Source organism: Lipophrys pholis (genome assembly GCF_963383615.2).
Source record: "Lipophrys pholis genome assembly, chromosome: 21".
Taxonomy (NCBI): domain Eukaryota; kingdom Metazoa; phylum Chordata; class Actinopteri; order Blenniiformes; family Blenniidae; genus Lipophrys; species Lipophrys pholis.
Window position 1 is genome coordinate 4,802,948 of NC_137649.1, and position 18,752 is coordinate 4,821,699.

At 42.0% G+C, this 18,752-nt stretch overlaps 1 protein-coding gene across 1 annotated transcript in view; it reads left to right on the forward strand.

Moving 5' to 3' along the window:
* Positions 1–14,057, forward strand: part of cd109 (CD109 molecule) — a gene marked incomplete at its 5' end in the record, with an annotated part of 30,234 nt that extends 16,177 nt beyond the window's left edge. Inside the window, 13 exons of the mRNA XM_080491071.1 lie at positions 1,770–1,988; positions 3,247–3,388; positions 4,005–4,181; positions 5,435–5,516; positions 5,586–5,814; positions 6,630–6,801; positions 7,275–7,465; positions 10,467–10,622; positions 11,922–11,987; positions 12,090–12,232; positions 12,623–12,779; positions 12,869–12,974; positions 13,768–14,057. Of these exons, the coding sequence (XP_080347197.1) occupies positions 1,770–1,988; positions 3,247–3,388; positions 4,005–4,181; positions 5,435–5,516; positions 5,586–5,814; positions 6,630–6,801; positions 7,275–7,465; positions 10,467–10,622; positions 11,922–11,987; positions 12,090–12,232; positions 12,623–12,779; positions 12,869–12,974; positions 13,768–13,958 (2,031 nt within the window). The 3' untranslated portion in view covers positions 13,959–14,057. The remainder of the gene's footprint in view (positions 1–1,769; positions 1,989–3,246; positions 3,389–4,004; positions 4,182–5,434; positions 5,517–5,585; positions 5,815–6,629; positions 6,802–7,274; positions 7,466–10,466; positions 10,623–11,921; positions 11,988–12,089; positions 12,233–12,622; positions 12,780–12,868; positions 12,975–13,767) is intronic.
* Positions 14,058–18,752: the final 4,695 nt, after the last annotated feature.

Here is an 18,752-nt window from a genome sequence, read left to right on the forward strand (position 1 = left end):
TCACACATACATGCATGCACGAATGCATAGTTGCAGTCATAATTCTTGATTTTGAAGTTTTCTCGTGATTTTATATCAATGTATTTAATGCACGACAAACATGAAAAAAACAAAAACAATCTAAAACATGCACGGAAAGGATGAAATGGGACAAAAAAGGGAATATTGAGCCCCACATTCAGCATCCGTGGCTGTTTGTAGGTAGAACAGATGAACTTTGTGTCACAGAGAACAGAACCAGCCGCATCAGAAGGCCTCTTTCTACTTGTATAATATGAGTACATCTTATAAAAGTAAAAATGGGCGAGTTTGATCACTGTGAGAGCCACAACAAGGATTTATGACAATTGACGAAGCTAATTTAATGAAACTGACTTTATTTTATTTTTTCACTTTAAAATACACTCAGTAATACAATAATTTGGAGTAATACACATTTGTGGTTGATACACTGAATTCAGAGTGGGAATACTCCCAACACATTTTGAGTTTAGTTTGGAACCTTGCTGGAGTTTGTTCTTGAGCATGTGCAGGTTTGCTCCAGGTACTTTGATTACCTCCCACAGTCACAAAACAAGCAGGCATCCGGGTGACAGACTCGACAGACATTCAGGCCGTGTTCACACAATGTTTTAAGTCCATATTCTCCTGGGACTTAGTAGTTTTATTTTGACAGTCTCCGTAATAACAATTAAACTCGTCGTCAGTCCATGCGAATGTCCGTGCACTCCCGTTGTTTTCAGTATTTCTGCCATTTCTGTCTAAACAGATGTCGTTTTCAAAACGTTGCTGTCCGAGCGCGAAACTTTTTTGAAATGGAAACCCAAAATTGATGCATTTTTACTTGAAAAGTTGTGTAAACGGGGCCTGAATTTTTTTCTCTCCTTGTGTGTTTACCCTGTAATGACTGCTGTTGTTTCCTGCCTTCAACCAGCTGCAGCCCACCTTTTGATTAAACATTGGTGTGACAGGCTTTTCCTCTATAGATTAAGCTTTATTTGTTTTTTTTTGTTTTTTTTTGTGGCAATCTGTGTTGTGGTGGTTTGTGAGAATAGTTGCCAGGCTTGGTGGGATTTTCTGTCTGGACGTGTGTGTGGGTTTTCTCTCAGTACTTCGGTTTTCTCACACTCATTTGCTTCACAGCTTTATTGTCAGTTAGCACGTTTGCCTTTCAGCAGTAGGATCTCATTTCATGTGAGGGCTTGACGGCCCCCCTGTGTGGAGTTTGCACGTTCCCCCATTGCGGTCAGGCACTGTTAGTGTTGTTAAGTTCTGTTGGAATGTTTTTGTCTCTCTGTTTCTGTCCTCTGATGGGCTGCTGACCTCCCTTCACCCAGAGTCAGGCGGGATTGGCTCAAGCCCCTACGACCTTGAATTGAAAGATTGATAAATCGGTTCAATAAATCTGTGACTTTAACTGTTAGATTTAGTTATTTCAGTACTAGAGAGACGGTCGAGTCCCCTGACATGTTAGCAGTGGCGATGTAGGCCACAGGCAATACAAACTAAGATGAAACTGCAGTTTTCTCATTGAAGGAGGCGTCTCTGGGGAATATATGTGCCAGCAGGTGTTGTATTACAGGTGAGCTGAATACGTTTCTCAGGTTTGTTCGAGGTGTCTGGTTGCTTGGAGACACAATCGCAGTTTTCTTTAACCTTTAAACCCTTCAGTTTCATGAAAGACCCTCTCCCGCTGCCAACGCCCTCCCTCATTGTGCTCCGGTGAACGTGATCTTGGGCGGGCTGTCATTTGTCTTTGTCGCCATCAGGTCACCGTGATCGTGGCGTGGAGCGACACCTTCGAGTTTGTCTTCCCAGACTACGAGGACCTCGCCATGCCCGGCGTCCGCCGGACGTTTGTGGAGGCCGAGGGTGGGGCGACGGTCCTCGTCCCCGTCAGGCCGCTGGTCCTCGGAGAGATGCTCGTCTCGGTGAAGGCCATGTCGTCCGCGACGTCGGATCACGTCCGCAGGACGGTGCTCGTCAAGGTGACTTCGGAAAACCCACAGTCAGAAAACCGCTGAAGAACAATCTCACTGCTTCGTCTGTCTGAAGACTTTCCTGGAAACGATTTTACGGTTTTGATGCAGAGTGGCCGTCTCTCTGTCCTGCTGACCGCTGTCAGTCAAGTTACTTAGAAATAGTAATTAATTACTGATTACTGATGACTTCCCTGTGAATGTCATCAGTTCCTTTACTGATTACCTATTTTCAACAGTAATTAGTTACTTTACGTTAGTTACTTTTAGTTACTTTTGTTCGTTTCAATCTTTTAGCATCCTGCACATTGCATCAAGCAGAAGTCACATTAAATGCGACCGTCTCTGACTTGAAGTAAATCGTTGATCATTTAAACCTATTTTCTGCACCATATTATAATGGAATTAGTATTTCTTCTGTTACCGTATGTTTTTTTTTGATACTCCAGCATACAAAATAAAACACTTTTTGTGTTTTGAATAGAAGTAAAACCAAATACAGCAGTAAAATAAGTGAAATCAAAGTCTCTCCTGCCTTTATACCAAATTAGTAACATTTATATCTCTGCAGTGTATTTTCACTTGTTTAGTGTGGGTTTGGGTTGGGGCTGGGGGGTGGGGCGGAATTGATGTAGCTGCAGTGGGCACATCAGTCCGGTTCGGGTTCGGGTAGAGGGTAAAGATTCAGCTACAAATCCAAGCAGTGAAGATTTACTGTCTTTCCACGTTGGAGCGTTTTTAAAAAGATGCACTTTCAGTGGCTCCAAGCACCCTTGTCGTGTCATCGGACCTCCAACACACAACAAACGTTTTGTGTTTTCGCTTGAAAACGTTGCGTAAACGGAGTCTTGATTACCTGCAGGAGTGTGTGAGCCATTGGTTCTCTCCTGTAATAAAGTAGTGACGGGTTCAGACTCTTTCCTGGAAATAGTGGCTATATGATTGGTCATTAATGTCTTGGATTTCCTTCATCGGGGATGTTGTAATAACTGGGTCCACTAGGTCTTCGTGAGCAGAAGCAGGTTTTTAATCAAAACCAAAGCAGCTTTTGAAGTCTGACATTCAGCATCTTGCTCAACCAAACATGGTTGTCGTTGAGCTGAAGCAGTCAGGTGGTGTTTATCAGAGCCGCTGCTGGAGCTTCAAACAACAAACAAATTCCTTCAATGTGACCGAGCGGCGCTCAACTTGATTAACAGCTCGGACTTTCCCAGAAATCTTACTCACCGGGTTTGTTTGTTTGTTTTCCTTTTCATGTTGCTGTCAGGCCGAAGGACTTGAGCAGTCGTTCTCCGCCTCGCTGCTGCTCGAGCTCTCTTCGTCTGAGACCAGCCTTTCCAGAGACGTCCACTTCTCCTTCCCCCCGGATGTCGTGGAGGGCAGCGGGAGAGTTTCAGTCACAGCCGTTGGTATGAGGCACATTGGGACCACATGAGCTAAAAAACAAGGGAGAGTAACAATAAGGTTTACTGAGTGTACCGTAAACACAGCCCACACTGCAGCTTTAAAGCTGAGGTGACATAGTAAACATTTAGTGTTGCTTTATTGCCGCTTGTTTAATGCGCCTGCTGTTAGAGTTTTCCATGTAATGAAGCCCAAGGTGCAGCCTCAGGCCATATTTTGTGCTACTTCAGGTGTGAACGCAAAGGAAATTTATAACATCGGCAGTAACGAGACCTTCGGGGTCCTTAAAAGTGAAGTGTTGGGCAGCAGCTGGCCGCGGTTCACAAACCCGACATCAAGGATTTCTGAATGAAAGCTGTGATGAACAGATGGACTGCTGCACGGCGGCTTTTCACTGGTTATTGTCGGGGTGAGACGAGATCACAAGCAAAGAACAAACATGCACTTTATGTGAGTTCAGTCCAACGAGTGTCTCTCAAATTTCCACACATCTGTGAGGAAGTTTCCAATGGGTGGTCCAAAAACTTTGTTGCCAGACCGACAGATATGTTTGAAAAACCCCCAAAACAAAACAAAAAAAACAAACTAATGCAGTAAAGTCACATGTTCTCTGTGATTAAGGTGACATCCTGGGCCCGTCCATCAGTGGTCTGGACTCCCTGATCCAGCTGCCGTACGGCTGCGGAGAGCAGAACATGATCAACTTCGCCCCGAACGTCTACGTCCTGCAGTACCTGAGCGCCACCGGCCAGGACAACCCGGACATCAGGCAGCGAGCAGAGGGATTCATGCTCGCAGGTGCTTTCATCACACGTCGCTTATACAGCAATCACGTGAATACTTGGGAATAGGAACTCTGAAGCCACAAATACCTTCAACGCGGATGTGCAGCAAACAGTAATACCACTGATGACCTGTGGGGGCAGTGTTGTGCTATGGAGCTCATGTAACTTGGAAGACAATAAAATCGACAATCGATACAAACCATTGATTTTCTGTTTCACGGGTGTCAAACAGTTTAGTTCATAAGGCCACATTTCATCTTGAGTGAGCCGGACCGGTAAAATAGTGGCAAAATAACCTTAATTCTATACTTTTATTTGTTGTGGCACACAGTATACAGGATGTCTCTATTTTAATAAAAAACAAAATAATTACCACCAAAAATGACTAAACTTTTGACTTAAAACCAATTTTAATGAAACCATCTGATGCTAAATACAGTGAAATGTTCAAATGACACAATCAAATGTAAAAAGAAAAGAAAATGTTTTCTCTGAAATCTTTACAGGTTTTTTTGTTGGTTCTGTGGCTTTATTGGAGCCTCTTATGGTACGATTTTGGCCCATGGGCCTTATGTTTGACACCCCTGTTCTATATTACACTGCCCTGAATTGTACTACTGTATTGCATAACAACTGAGGGAAACATGGGACAATGAAAGGTGGAGATGCATGTACCAATAACGTGTATGATGGGAGTGAATCTAGACTTTAATTTGTTTTTTGTTTTGTTGTTTATAGCATATTTTAAGATGTTTTGAATTTTTTCGGTAAAATAGTGCCATAATAGTATTTCAATTAAACGTCAACATTTTTCTTTATTGTGGTGCAGAGTACACGTGATGAATATGTTAGTATTATACCAAAAACAAACAGTTTTGATGGAAAATAAATACAATCTCAAAATATATCTATACATATACGATATTTCAGTTTGAGTCTCACAGTGTTGTGTTGTGTCGCTACTCTTAAGAAATTTTCAAAAAAAAAAAGAGTCAATGTTTGTTTTTATAATTTTCACCATGTTCTTGGTGGTTTGTCTGGATTGAAGCTTATTGCGGGCTGGTTTTGGCCCACAGGCCATATGTTGGACAGCCCTGTCTATACAGTACTGTGTATACTCCAATATAATCAGATTTTGTCAACAAAGAAGCACTTTAACTGCACTCGGCTAAAAGAAAAGTTGCTTCAAAAAGGGTTAATATCCTGAAAACATGGAGGAGTTTTGTACTGACTCCCTCGTCCATCCTGTGCTGACCTTCCCACCAGGATACGAACGGGAGCTTTCCTTTCAGAGGATGGACGGCTCCTTCAGTGCTTTCGGAGAGCAGGACTCCTCTGGAAGCACCTGGTAGGTTACAATCCAAACACACTTCAGGAACACACTGCCTCATCTTATAAACACATCTGTGTGTTTCAGGCTCTCCGCCTTCGTGCTGAAGTGTTTCCTGCAGGCACGGCCCTTCATCAGCATCGACGATCACGTGATGCAAAGCACGGCCGCCTGGATCGGGACACAGCAGGGGGCCGACGGGAGGTTCCAGGAGCCCGGCAGGGTCATCCACACCGAGCTGCAGGGAGGCCTGGACGGGCCCGTCTCGCTCACGGCCTACGTCCTCATCGCTCTGCTGGAGGACGCAGGCATCCGGGTGAGAGACGGCGACAGACACTCAGGACGTGTTTACACAATATTTTCAAGTGAAAATGACAAACCTTTGCTGCGTTCTGGGTTGACGTTTACACGACAATGTTATTTCGAGCCACCGAACATTTATTTGAAAACGACTCCCAAGCGGGAGCTTTTTTAACCTTTTTTCTATGGAGACGTACGACATGGAAATGGGGGGAAACGCAACTTTTTGAAAACACTCCAACTCTGTCTCCATGGAAACGGGAGGAAAATTCAGCTTTTCTGTAACACTGATATTGCACATGCGCACCATGGCTGTAGTGAGTAATTCTTCTGCACATGCTCAGTAGATGGACAATCAGAACAAAGTTTTCTCCAGAGTGTCATGACTCCCAGTCCATATTCCCCTGGACTTGGTAGTTTTATAATTGACCGTCACCGTAATAATAATTCAACTTGGTCGTCGGTCCACTGGAATGTCCGTGTTCTCCCATTGATAATGATCATAGTGTTTTGTTCTCTGCTTGACGTGTGTAGTTTCATTACAAAAACGAACAACAGCACACACTAGAGGCCTGGCATGCCAACTACATTATTCTCAGGTTTTTTGCCAATTACATGTAAACAAACATGGTTTTGAAAAAGTTGTTGTGTAAACGCTAAAGAAAAACCTAAAAAACAAAAACAATGACTTTTCACTTGAAGCAAGTCTCTCTCTCCTTTTTGCCATCCTGAATGTGGACATTACCATGCTGCACTCTGTAAGAACTTGTCCTTAAACTGTCAGTCTGAGCTACCGACTCACTCTCTGCTGACCTGCTCTTTGTCTGCCAGGCTCAGTTTTCAAGCAAGGTCTCTGCGGCCCTCACGTTTCTGGAGGCCCGCCTCGCTCTGGGCGTCCCCTCTAACTACAGCCTCGGCCTTGTGGCCTACGCTCTGGCTCGGGCAGGAAGCCCCAGCGCCATGACTGCCCTCAGTAATCTGATTGGGCGAGCTGAGATGACAGGTAAGATGACAATTGTTTTCTGGCATTAAAGAAGGTTGGGGGTTAAAGGATTAGTGTTTGTATATGTTGTTTTTGTTTCTGAAACATTTTGAAAACAATGTCCATTTACACAGGAAAGGCAGAAACACTGACAACTATGTAGTTTACGTGACACACCACTAGTGTGTGCTGTTGTTTAGTTTTTTTAATGAAACATATGCTCGCAAACAATGCACATGTGCAGAAGAACTATTTACTACAGCTGTGGTGCGCCTGGGAAACGTAAACATTATTTTTCTGCTTCACTTGAAAACATGTGAAAACAGGGGCCTTGATTTGATAAATCAGACCTTTTTTTATTTTGTTGTTGCTGTTACTGTATATACAGTCACCTTTAAATTTTGCACCATTTCCTAGAGATTTTAAGTGTTCAGCCTCATCTATGAATGTAAATATATTTAACTTCATGTCTCCCCGTCCTGACTTCCTCTCAGACGGCGTCCCGATGTGGCCGTCACCGGACGCCAGCCTGTCGGCGTCATGGCAGCCTCGCTCTGCGGAGCTCGAGCTGGCGTCCTACGTGCTGCTAACGCAACATCAACTGGGCTACGTGGCCGAAGGTCTGGACCTCATGAAGTGGCTCAGCCAGCAGAGGAACCACAGGGGAGGATTTGGAAGCACTCAGGTCAGACCTCACAGATCTAATCAGATTCTGTCCATGGAATTATATTTGTGCCACAAATTTGCCACAATTTTTCATAAATCTTCTATTTTTTCTAATTCAATAATAAAAATGGGAAAATGTTTCGTAATCCAGAATAAGCCACTAAACTCCAGTTGATTTATGTATTGTCTTCCGAGAGGCGGCTATATAGTGACCTGATTGGATAGAATCAGCCAATCAGAACGACCCTGTGCACGTCTGTGATTGGCTGGTTTTATTACGTTGTGTGAAGTCGAGTGAGCATGAAGGCAGAGTTGAGCGCGTGCAGAGTGTAGATGAGCGAGAATGACGTAGCGAGCAGAGATCTGTGACCAGGACAGACGAACAAGTGGATTGTTATTACGGTGACTGTCAAAATAAAACTACCGAGCCCCAGGAGAATATGGACGGGGAGTCATGACACTCTGGAGGAAACTTTGTTCTGATTGTTTGTCTACTGAGCATGTGCAGAGGAATTGCTTACTACGGCTGTGGTGCACGTGCACAGTAACCGCATTTCCACCGTCTACCCGAGCGTTTTCAAAAAGATGTGTTTTCAGTGGCTCTGAGCACCGTTGTTTTGTAAACACAACAGATTTCTAACTATAAGTCAAATCAGCCTGATTCCACACTCGCTGCTCCAAACAGACGTTAGCTAACTTTCATAAAAGGCTCAAACAAACTTTATTAACAAAACTTGAATAACTATAACTATCGTGAGCATTTCTGGGAGACGATTCGCAGTGCAAGTAAGCCAGAACGTTCCTCAGCTGATTGAAATCTGTTTTCTTTTCATTTAACGATGATGCACGCAGTTCATGCCATTAATTGTGTTTCCCGAAACAATGCAGCGCTAATGAAGGGTTCAGGGTTCGCGTGACCCGCAGCAATGCGACACACACACTGAGATACACCACAGAGAGGATCACAAGAAGAGGAACAAAGACGTAAGAAACATTTCTCCTGCGAAACGCTTGTTTCCTGCTGGTCAAACTGGATTCATGTCTCACTCGCCTGTGGTTGCATGTCACATCAGAGGAAGACTGTGGCCGTCTGAGTATGCAGTGACTAACGGGGGCTTTTTTTACCCCCACAAGCCGGTCGGACAGATGGTGAACAGGAGGAACATGTGAATACTGTCAGAGACGCAGCAGTCAGCTGGAACGGCACGGCGAAGGCTTTGGCTGAAAAACTTCCACAGCGACACGAGCACCGACAAGAGCGCTGGCGTGCAGCTGTAAACAGGACATGAGTGACAAATATATCAAAGCCTCAGCAGCAGAATATTTGGGATGATTTTATGTCAAATCTACAGATTTCAGCTACATTTCTTTCCCCCCCTGGCCTGAACACCTGACATTTCATTCATGCACCTGCATTAGTGCGGTCCTCGAGTCCTGCTTTGGGATGGCAGTGTGAAAGTCCACAGCTTCTCGTCCTGCTGTGCCCTCCTCCGCCCTCCTCCGCCCTTTGGTCCTCCTATTTTCATCCACCTTTCTGCTTTGTTTAATCCAGAGGTGTCAAACACATTTTAATTCAGGGCTACAATCAGTCCGGTTCCATCTTGAGTGGGCGAGGCTGGTAAAATAGTGCTCTAATAACCATATTTAAACTTTAATGATTTGTTTTGTTGTGTCGCAGAGTATACATGATGCAAATGTCTTTATTTTCACAAAACCAGATAATTTGCACTGAAAAATTTGTTAAATCTGAACATAAAGCCAATTTTAATGAAACATTCTGGTGTAAAATATAGTAAAATGTCCATAAAACTCCTATAGCTGTTGCATTATGGGTGTTTTTACAAACTCACCCTGGCAGCATGGCTTTGAAGCTAATGCTAGTTTGCCAGCAACAAGGCAGCGAGCTTTCATGCCTGATATCTCAGCTCGTGTCTCAGTGGAGTGGTGCTAATCTGAAGAAATGAGCCGAGTGCCGACCAGTTTTGACCCACGTCCCTGATGTTGGATACTCCGGGCTTAATTCAATGAAGGGTGGCCGTGTGCTGGACAGCTGACACAAACCGAGCAGGTCACCAGTCCATCGCAGGGCAAACACACACTCATGCAATCTTCTCGTGCACTCAGCTGAGGAGCGATCTGTTAGATCTCATACTGGACAGCCTGAAGATGGTTGATGTGGGACGTAAACCGGCTGACAGCCGGTTTGATTAAACCAGGTTTAGTAAACAAGATCAGCTTTGCTCAAGCTTGTAAAATCATCACGTTTTCTTTTAATTAGCTTTTCCTTTCCTCATATTGCAGTCAGGTGAACTGTTAAATACATGCAACCAAACCCAGTAACCAAAACCAGAAAACCTGGCCTGATGCACAGTACAGTAAGTACAATAAAATATCAGCTTATTCACTTTTTATCCATTCAATCCATTTTTCCTCATGGACTTTGTCAGAGGAGAGCAATTCGTGACAGAAATGCTTTGATTCATTACAACTCAAAGATTGACTGACAAAAAGTGATATATAGTATCATGAGTAGCGGTTTCAAAAAGTTGCACAGAGTCGGCTTTTCCAAAAAGCTGTGTTTTCCCAACGTGTCCACGGCGAAGAAGTGGGACCATTTAAGAAAAGTTGTGTTTTCAGTGGCTTCGAGCACCGTTGTCGTATAAACGGACACAAAAAAATATTTATCACATGAAAACGTTGTCGTGTAAACGGGGCTTGAAATCTACTGATGTACATTGACAGCAATGCAAAGTGACGTCCACAAGCCTCCATATCTACATTCAGAATATCTTGATCAATACGTTCAGTGAATTTCAGCTCAGAGTCGTTATTGGACGTCCACGGTGTGGCTCTCTCTTTAAATCGTCCCAGATATATTGTCGGTTCCTGCATCGTTAGTGACTCCAGCAAGTTATTTTCTCGGTAGAATTTCGAGAATTTCTTCAACAATTAAAACAAAGAATTAAAAAATCTGCTCCAGTTCATGCGGGATGACCCATAAATCAGTTTTTTCCTCTCAGGACACGGTCATGGCTCTGCAAGCTTTGTCCACCTTTGCGGTCCTGGGAGGGTCCGGAGACTTGGACCTGACCATCGGGGTGAAGGACGGAGCTTCAACCAAAGTGGCTTCCTTCCACATCCACCAGCAGAACTACCTGCTTCATCAGAGTCAGCAGGTACAGGAAGTAATGATACTTTAGAGAGGACCATCACGTCTCGACCAAATAACAATCAAGTAAAGGCAGAAAAAGAATAAAGTCAATAGTATGAATGATCTTTAAAGAGCCCATATTATGCAAATTTATTTTCTAATGTTAAACATTTATTAAACAGCAACATGTGTCCCTATAGGTTGTCTATCAGAAGTGAAGAAAGTCTGTCATCACCCTCACCTGCTTTCCTCCACCTTTTAGCGAACATCTGCTCATACAGGCGAATCAGAGATTTACCCTTCATGAAGTACAGAGGGGAAAAAACTACTTCCTCTGGTGGTGGATACTAGTATGGTCCCAAAAAAATCTACTAAAACAAAATCATTGACGGCACTCCCTAATTCTATTCCTTTTACAATTCAAATGAACTTCCCAAAATATTTTTTCAGTTCAATAATTTTAAGAGGTGGCTCATGGGCTGACAACTTTCGCTGCAAAAAACATTCAATTTACTAATGAAACAGCTCAACAATAACAGCTTACTTAGGAAATGCATTGCAGTTCAGTATACAACGCTCCTTCATTGTCTAAGAAATTAATTCTCTTACTCTACCGAAATGCATACTTTTGTAATCGAATTGCTATGAATTCTGCGACATACAGTGTATTTACAACTTTTAAAGAACATATTCGTCAAGAACTTGGGCAAAGAATGTGAGAAAATATCAAACTTCATGAGTAATGTGCCACCTCTAAATCTAAAGATATTAAGCTGAAATTCCACACATATTTCACACATATTGTCAGAATGGCAAAATTGATACATTTGGGGGTTACCATCATCAACATGAGTCACTTTATTTTGTTGTCTATATTTTGGACCACCCTAGTGGAAACTGACTTTGACCCTCCCACGGGTACACAAGATTTGCCCTCTATAATTTGGAGCTCGTGTCATTTTTTCTGTTGGAGAACAGACGCGGAGTTGACGTGGACAGACACAACTCATGAGCATTTAAAGATACAGACACACAAACTAGCCTGTTCTCAGTAGAGCTCATTAGAGGGACTTTTAGACTGGCTGAAATTCAGGACCGAGGATGGATTTGGGGGAAAAACACTTTGAAGACAATGTTGTTGGACCTTTGACACAGACGTGAAACTATTGAAAAATGGTATACTATGGGACCTTTAAAAGAACTTTAGCAGCCTAAATTCTCAAAAATCCTCTTCTCTAAAGTATTTTCACTCCTATTTATAAAATCTGCATGCTCATGAATGCATCATTTATTTTTTGGTAAAAACGCAGACTCTTTGTTACAGATTGAGCCACAAGACGAACTGAACTTCCAGGTGACGGCAGAAGGTCGCGGACTCGCTTTGTTTCAGGTAACACCAGCACCACCTGCTGGTCACTGTTCACTCAAACTGAGAAACTAATTATTAAGATGATGCTAGAATAATGTGGTTTCCCCTCTTCTTGTCCCTCAGCTGAACGTCTTTTACAACATCAAAAACGACGTGCTGGCGAGGAGGAGGAGGAGGAGAGAGGCCAATGACCACGAAGCGTTTAATGTGCTGCTGGACCTGGAAGACCGCGATCAGAATGAGGTGCTGCTGCACGCCTGCACCAGGTGAGACGGACCAGTAACTACCAGCAGCATGTGGAGGGCTTCTGGTTGCTCTCATGCTCATTAACAAACATCATCAGCAAAGAAACAACTCCAAGTTGTTTATGGATTCAGATTTTTGGATTTTATTATGAGTGTGCTTTATTAAGAGTTTAATTTATAAGCAGTAATCTTCCTATACCCGTGTTTAATTGATGGCATATAAAGGTAAACCAATAATGAAAATCTTGTAGAAATCAAAGGTATGTTATTAGAATTGTTGTATCTGTTTTATTTTCAAATGTCTGTTTTGTCATAAGAACTCCAGTAATAGATAATTGAAAGAAAGTATACAACTAATTCTCTAATAGATACAATTTCCTCTTCCTCTTCCTCTTCCTCCCTCCCCTGCAGTCTGTCTGAGAGTACTGGTCTGAACATGACGGGGATGGCCATCATGGAGGTGGGTCTGCTGAGCGGCTTCAGCCTGTCGCCGGCCGGACTTCAGACTAACGATGTGGTGAAGAAGGTGGAGACGCCGGCGGGGAAAGTGATCCTGTACCTGGACTCTGTGAGTCACACCACGACCGGTATCACACACTCTTCGCTGTGAGCGTGCAGCCCGAAATAAAAGCTCTGCCTTTGTGTTTGTGTGTGCAGGTGGAAACCAGCAAGGAGGTGTGTGTGACCATTCCTCAGGTGATGGAGTTCAGAGTGGCGAAAGTCCAGGAGGCAACTGTTGTGGTTTACGATTATTATGAACCAAGTAAGACCATGTTTCTACTAGTATTATTATTAGTAGTAGGAGTAGTAGTAGTAGCAGTAGTATTATATAGTGTATTCTATTGAAATAAACATATTTAAGTTTACACTGTTTGGAAATTATGATACTGTACTATTTATCGCCCCCACGATTTTAAGATTTATTCTTATTCTTTTGTTAGTATTATTATTATTATTATTATTATTATTATTATTATTATTATTATTATTATTATTATTATTATTATTATTAAATGGAAAATTGGAATGATAGATTTTTAGATTTAGATTTTAGATTTAGATTTTTATTTCAATATTTTGGAATTGTTATTTTTTTATTAAATTATTATACCTTATATTATTTATTTAAAAAAAAAGAATAATTTTGCAATGATTTATAAATATTTTACAATTGTTTATATAAGACTTCAATCACGTAATAAAAAGAAAATAATAATAATAATAATAATAATAATAATAATAATATTAATAATAATAATAATAATAATAATAAAATTGTAAATATTTTTAACTAGTAATAGTAATCATTATTTGGGAATTTCTTACTCAGCCCTAGTAGTTTCAACTGGATATCATTTGCAGATACATTTCTTTTTATGTTTGTAATATTTATTGTGTGGCGTAATAATTTATATTGACATTATTAAGTAAATCCAATAATATTAACCACATAGTCTATGCATTTATAGAAAAATAAAAATGAAAAACTGTGACTGAATATTGAGTAGACCTGTAAGCAGATTGACTGGGGTTGACCTTTGCCCCCTCTGATGCAGGGCGGAGGACTTCCAGCTGGTATCGGTCCGACCGGCTGCGTGAGATGACCACCTGCTCGCTGTGCGGGGACGACTGCAGCCGGTGTCAAGCGAAGGACGACGTGCAGCTGAACGCCGCGGAGCGGAGCAGCCTTCACCTCCTGCTGCCCACCACACTCCTCCTCCTCCTCCTCATCATCTTCAGCATCTAGACGAGCCTCAGCCTCACGGGTAATCAATCTGTCAGTAAACCTCCGCCGTGTGCCTAGAACGTGTCAAATGAGATGAAAAATAAAATAAGGATTGATTTTAATTCCCTGTTGTGCATTTTGTTGTTGGTTGTATAGAGACTTGACGCTCGTTGCATTCAAGCTCTTGGTCCCATAGCTTTGACATAAAATGAACCACCGCTACCACAAGGTTGCATCAAGCCTTTTAGAAGATATTTTAAAATGTTTTAAAATTATTTTAGGATACTAAGAGAAATTTTACGAGAAGTAAAAACTTAAAATAACAACCGAAATTTTCCTGGAAAAGAGAAAACTTGATGGAATGACTTCCTCACAATGTCCATTTTTTTTTAATCACACATTTTTTTTAAACTTTATTCCTCATTTAGTATTCAAAATTGAGAGAATATTGCTGAAATATTCTATTTTATATGTCTTTAATAAAGGCCAGATTTTGGGCATCTGTAATTGATTTAAGCAAACAATGTGTGAAGGGTCCACGCTGCACGGACCATCATAGAATAAAAACACGTTCACACCTACAGGCAATTTAAGCCGTGTTTTCAGGTGAGACAGCATCATTTTTGTGTTTTTGTTTCTGAAAAGTTTTGTCCTGTGAGTCTCACAGAAGCTTTTCAAAGTCCCGGTGAAGCTCGATGAGTGGCAGAAACTGCACTCAGAATAATTGGAAGGATTTACTATTTGCACTGTAACCGGCAGATTTTTGAATCAAGCAGGACTGAGCAGCTCATGAGCAGGTCTCCCATAAACCTGCGCACTAAAGCAGGTATGCGCGATAAATCCCGACGACGATCGCAGCGACTGAGGCGTAGACGGTAACGACGGCGGCCTCCCACTTCAAAGCCGCAGCTTGAACTTTCCATGTGCGGCGAACTGAGGGGATTCGACACCACATGTGCACTGGAGGGGGGGGGGGGGGGGGGGGGGGGGGGGTGGAGGAGGGGCAGGTGGGGGTCGATGTGGCTTTTTACAGCCCCGCATGTTGTGTCTCATTCCACCTGAGCTCAGCTCCAGGTGGAGCCACGTTCATCAGGCGAACGGCTCCCGTTTGTTGTTGGTTTGGGATCTGTGGAGCTTGTACTGGGAGGAAACACTGGATCCTCATCGGCTGATTTGCTCTGGGAGTTTAATACCCTAGTGTTGTGCAAGTTTGTGAAAAAATGAAATGGCGGCTTTCTCCTTTTGAGACATAGTGGAAAAACTTCACTGGGAAGACGTTCTAGTCTAATTTTAGTGGGGGAGGTGATTTATAGTCTGGATGTTGGCTCAGTAGACACACGGGACACATGTTTACAAGTGGATTTATCGTCACTTGCACTGCGTTGAGGTGCAACAGCAGACACGAGCAAGTGGTGTAACAGTTTGAGGGAAATGGACTGGAACCGGATTTTACAACTTGAAGAGATCCCGTCTCAATGTTTGTGTGACTGTCATGAACTTACGTCAGTTATCTTTCAGGAAATTGGCGCATGGACTTTACTTGTATTGGACATTTTACCCGTTGAGCAGCATGAATGCGGATTCCAACCTGTGACTTCCATCATGCATTTTCAAAAGGTGCCAACCAGACTCAAACTCTAGAAAACCAAAGTCCCCAGAAAAAATATACACAGAGGCGAGACTTTATCCACTTCCTGTCGATCCAGTAAAGTGTGAGTGTTTCAGTTTGAAGAGAGAGAGTGTGGATGGCAGATGAGAGCCGATCTGCTGGGTCCTCCAGATCATCATTCAAAGTCGAAGACAGCGTGTCAGCTCCCCTCTGAGTGGAAACACGACGGCGGAGGCAGAACATTTTCCCGAGGACATCCCCACCCTCCCACACCGCCTCCTCATCTGCCACATGCATGCCGGGTCTGTGGGACACAGACACGAAACAGAGCAAGAGTGTCACGACGCTGCAGCTGGATGAGTCAGCCGCAGACATCTGGAGAGCTTGTTTCTCCCGGACGAGAATCTGACGACGACTTCTGGTCCTCGCTGGTCTCAATCAGACAGCAGAGTGGGAAGGTGGAGTCTGGTCTGGTGATGGAGCGCAAGATTGAAACCCGTTGATTAAACTGTTGCAACACTTCAAATTACATTTCAAGTCAAGCTGAACGAGGTTCAATACAAGCTTGTAACTAATTACTGTTATCAACACATTTGAAGTTACTTCACCTTTGTCGTTAATGAAAACACGCAAAGCTGCTGAGCTGCCGTCTCTCTGCTGGCTTTTAGCATTAGCATTAGCATTAGCATTAGCATTAGCATTAGCGTTAGCCAGAGCTGTTGTTTTAACTCAAGAGTGTCAAACAGTTTAGTTCAGGTTCTACATACAACCAAATTTCATCTTCAGTGGGCCTGACTGGTAAACTACTGCTGAAATAAAGTAATCCATGGAAAAAAAAAAAGATTTTATTTTGAAAATGGTCACAAAAGCCATATATATATATATATATATATATATATATATCCTCCAGATCAATTTTTTCACGTTTCCTTCATTTGATATAATTATGATGTTTTGTATAGAGGACTAATGTGTCAAAATAAATAAATAAAAATACATACACCATTAAATAATTACTTAAATGTGTAGTGATTCATTAAAATGGGAATTGAATACAAAAATCTGCCATCAATTCATTAAAATACCAATTAATTTTATGCCCCAAATTTTTTTTTACTATTTCATTAATTATTTTATGGTCCGGAGTTGCGACGCTTCATGAATTGACTTTATCTTCCCAGCTGGTTCATGATATGTGGTTCTATTTGCAGCCTGGATGTTTGGGTTTGTTCACATCAACATGGTCTCACTGTGTTTCACTAATAGAAATGTTTTTTTTTTTTCTTAAAAGAACAACTCAAAACTTCATTATGGAAATATAAAACTTTATTGGCATTTATTGGATTGAATGCCAATTTTCTGGGTATCACAGAATAAAATACAAGACTTACAGCTGGGTCAATGAAGAGTGTCTGAAATCAAGAGAAAATACACTTTTGGAAAGAATGGTCCGACAGTAGGTGGCAGCAGACCTGCCTGAAGAACCGTTCCTCTCCAGCGGGGAAAGTAACTGTGATTGATATTATGTTCAATCCCTTAAAGTATGATTCTTTAATCTGTTTTAATATAGACTTTATGTACATTGATTTAAAAAATAAACGATTAACAGTGAATCCTGAACCGATAGATGGATAGATAGATAGATAGATAGATAGATAGATAGATAGATAGATAGATAGATAGATAGATAGATAGATAGATAGATAGATAGATAGATAGATAGATAGATAGATCTCATTCTTGTGTGAATGTTGACTGAAAATAAGACATATGAAACTATAAAAGTGTCACCCAATCAAAATTTAAGAGCCGCATAATTTTAAAAGTAGAGAAACGGTTGTAAATTCCCTTCACGTGTAGGTGTTTTAACAGTCTTTTTTTCTTATTTTTCTGGGTTATTGGTGAACTTCAATCTGACTTTGATGAAACAAACCATCGTCGACTGTATGTGTGTTTAAAATCGCGTAAATTGATGATCCAATGTTTTTAAATCCCCGCATTTACCTTAAGGGTCACAGAGAGACAGACTAACACACACTCTCAAAACATTCACACCTCGGGGCATTTTAACGGTCACCACTTAACCCAAAACACACATTTTGGTTAAAAGGAAAGTGGAGGACATGAAGCAAACGTGCAAAATATTCTGAATGTGAGGCAAGGTGACTTGGATACGAACTAAAACATTTTCAAACTTCACAGCTCATCTTTGGATCGTTTAAACTTTAATGTATTGTGATTTTAAAAGTGATGGAAGAGCCCAAAATAATTATTTGTGTAAGAATAAACAGATTCAGAGGATTTTATCCTCCGAATCTTACAGTAAAATAACATGAAAAGCAGCACCACTGCATGATGGTGCCTCCGCCATGCTGGCTCCCTGCTGGTGACGTACAAACAAAAATCATGCACTGCATTATCATCAATGTTCTGATTTGGTTTAATTTATCCATTGAACATGTGAGATCATTTGACTTCCAGTGACCTTCGATATCCTCCTTTGAGCTGCAGATTCCCACTTTAGAAAGATGTTCTGAATATTAACAACCTGGAGCAGAGACTGTTTTCGGAAAGGAAGCGATGTACTTCTACTTGGAATTGACAATATGTGAGACAAGTTGACACTCAAACAATCATAACATCAGATTGTCCATGATAAGCATGATTTCTGGCATGCATGTCCATTGAATAGAGTTTTTGTTTTTAACCTGATCACATCAACAAGAACCACACACAGCAAATGCATAAAACCCAAACCAAAAGGTTTCTGTGAAAATCTGCTGCTTTTAATTTCTGTTCCCAGCTCCATCAGTAGGTGGCAGGCTTGACTTATATATGTAAAAAAAACTAAAACCCTCCGACCATCCCCACAACCTGGTTTGAACTCGAATCAGCAACTTTCCATGACACAAAGGTAAGGCCGGGAAAAGGAGGCTTTTTTTTCATGAGTTGCATCAGTGGAGGCTGTGAGCTCGTCGAGCCGCGCTGGCTGCCAGATGGATCTGGACCTGGATCTGGACCTGGACCTGGACCTGGACCTGGACCTGGACCTGGACCTGGACCTGGACCTGGACCTGGACCTGGACCTGGACCTGGACGGGGCCGCAGCAGTCTAATGAGGGAAATAGGGAATCAGTGAAGGCTTCACACCGGCCTGCAGATGATGACGCTGGTCGTATGTTTTGCCCAGTGTCTGTCAAACAGAG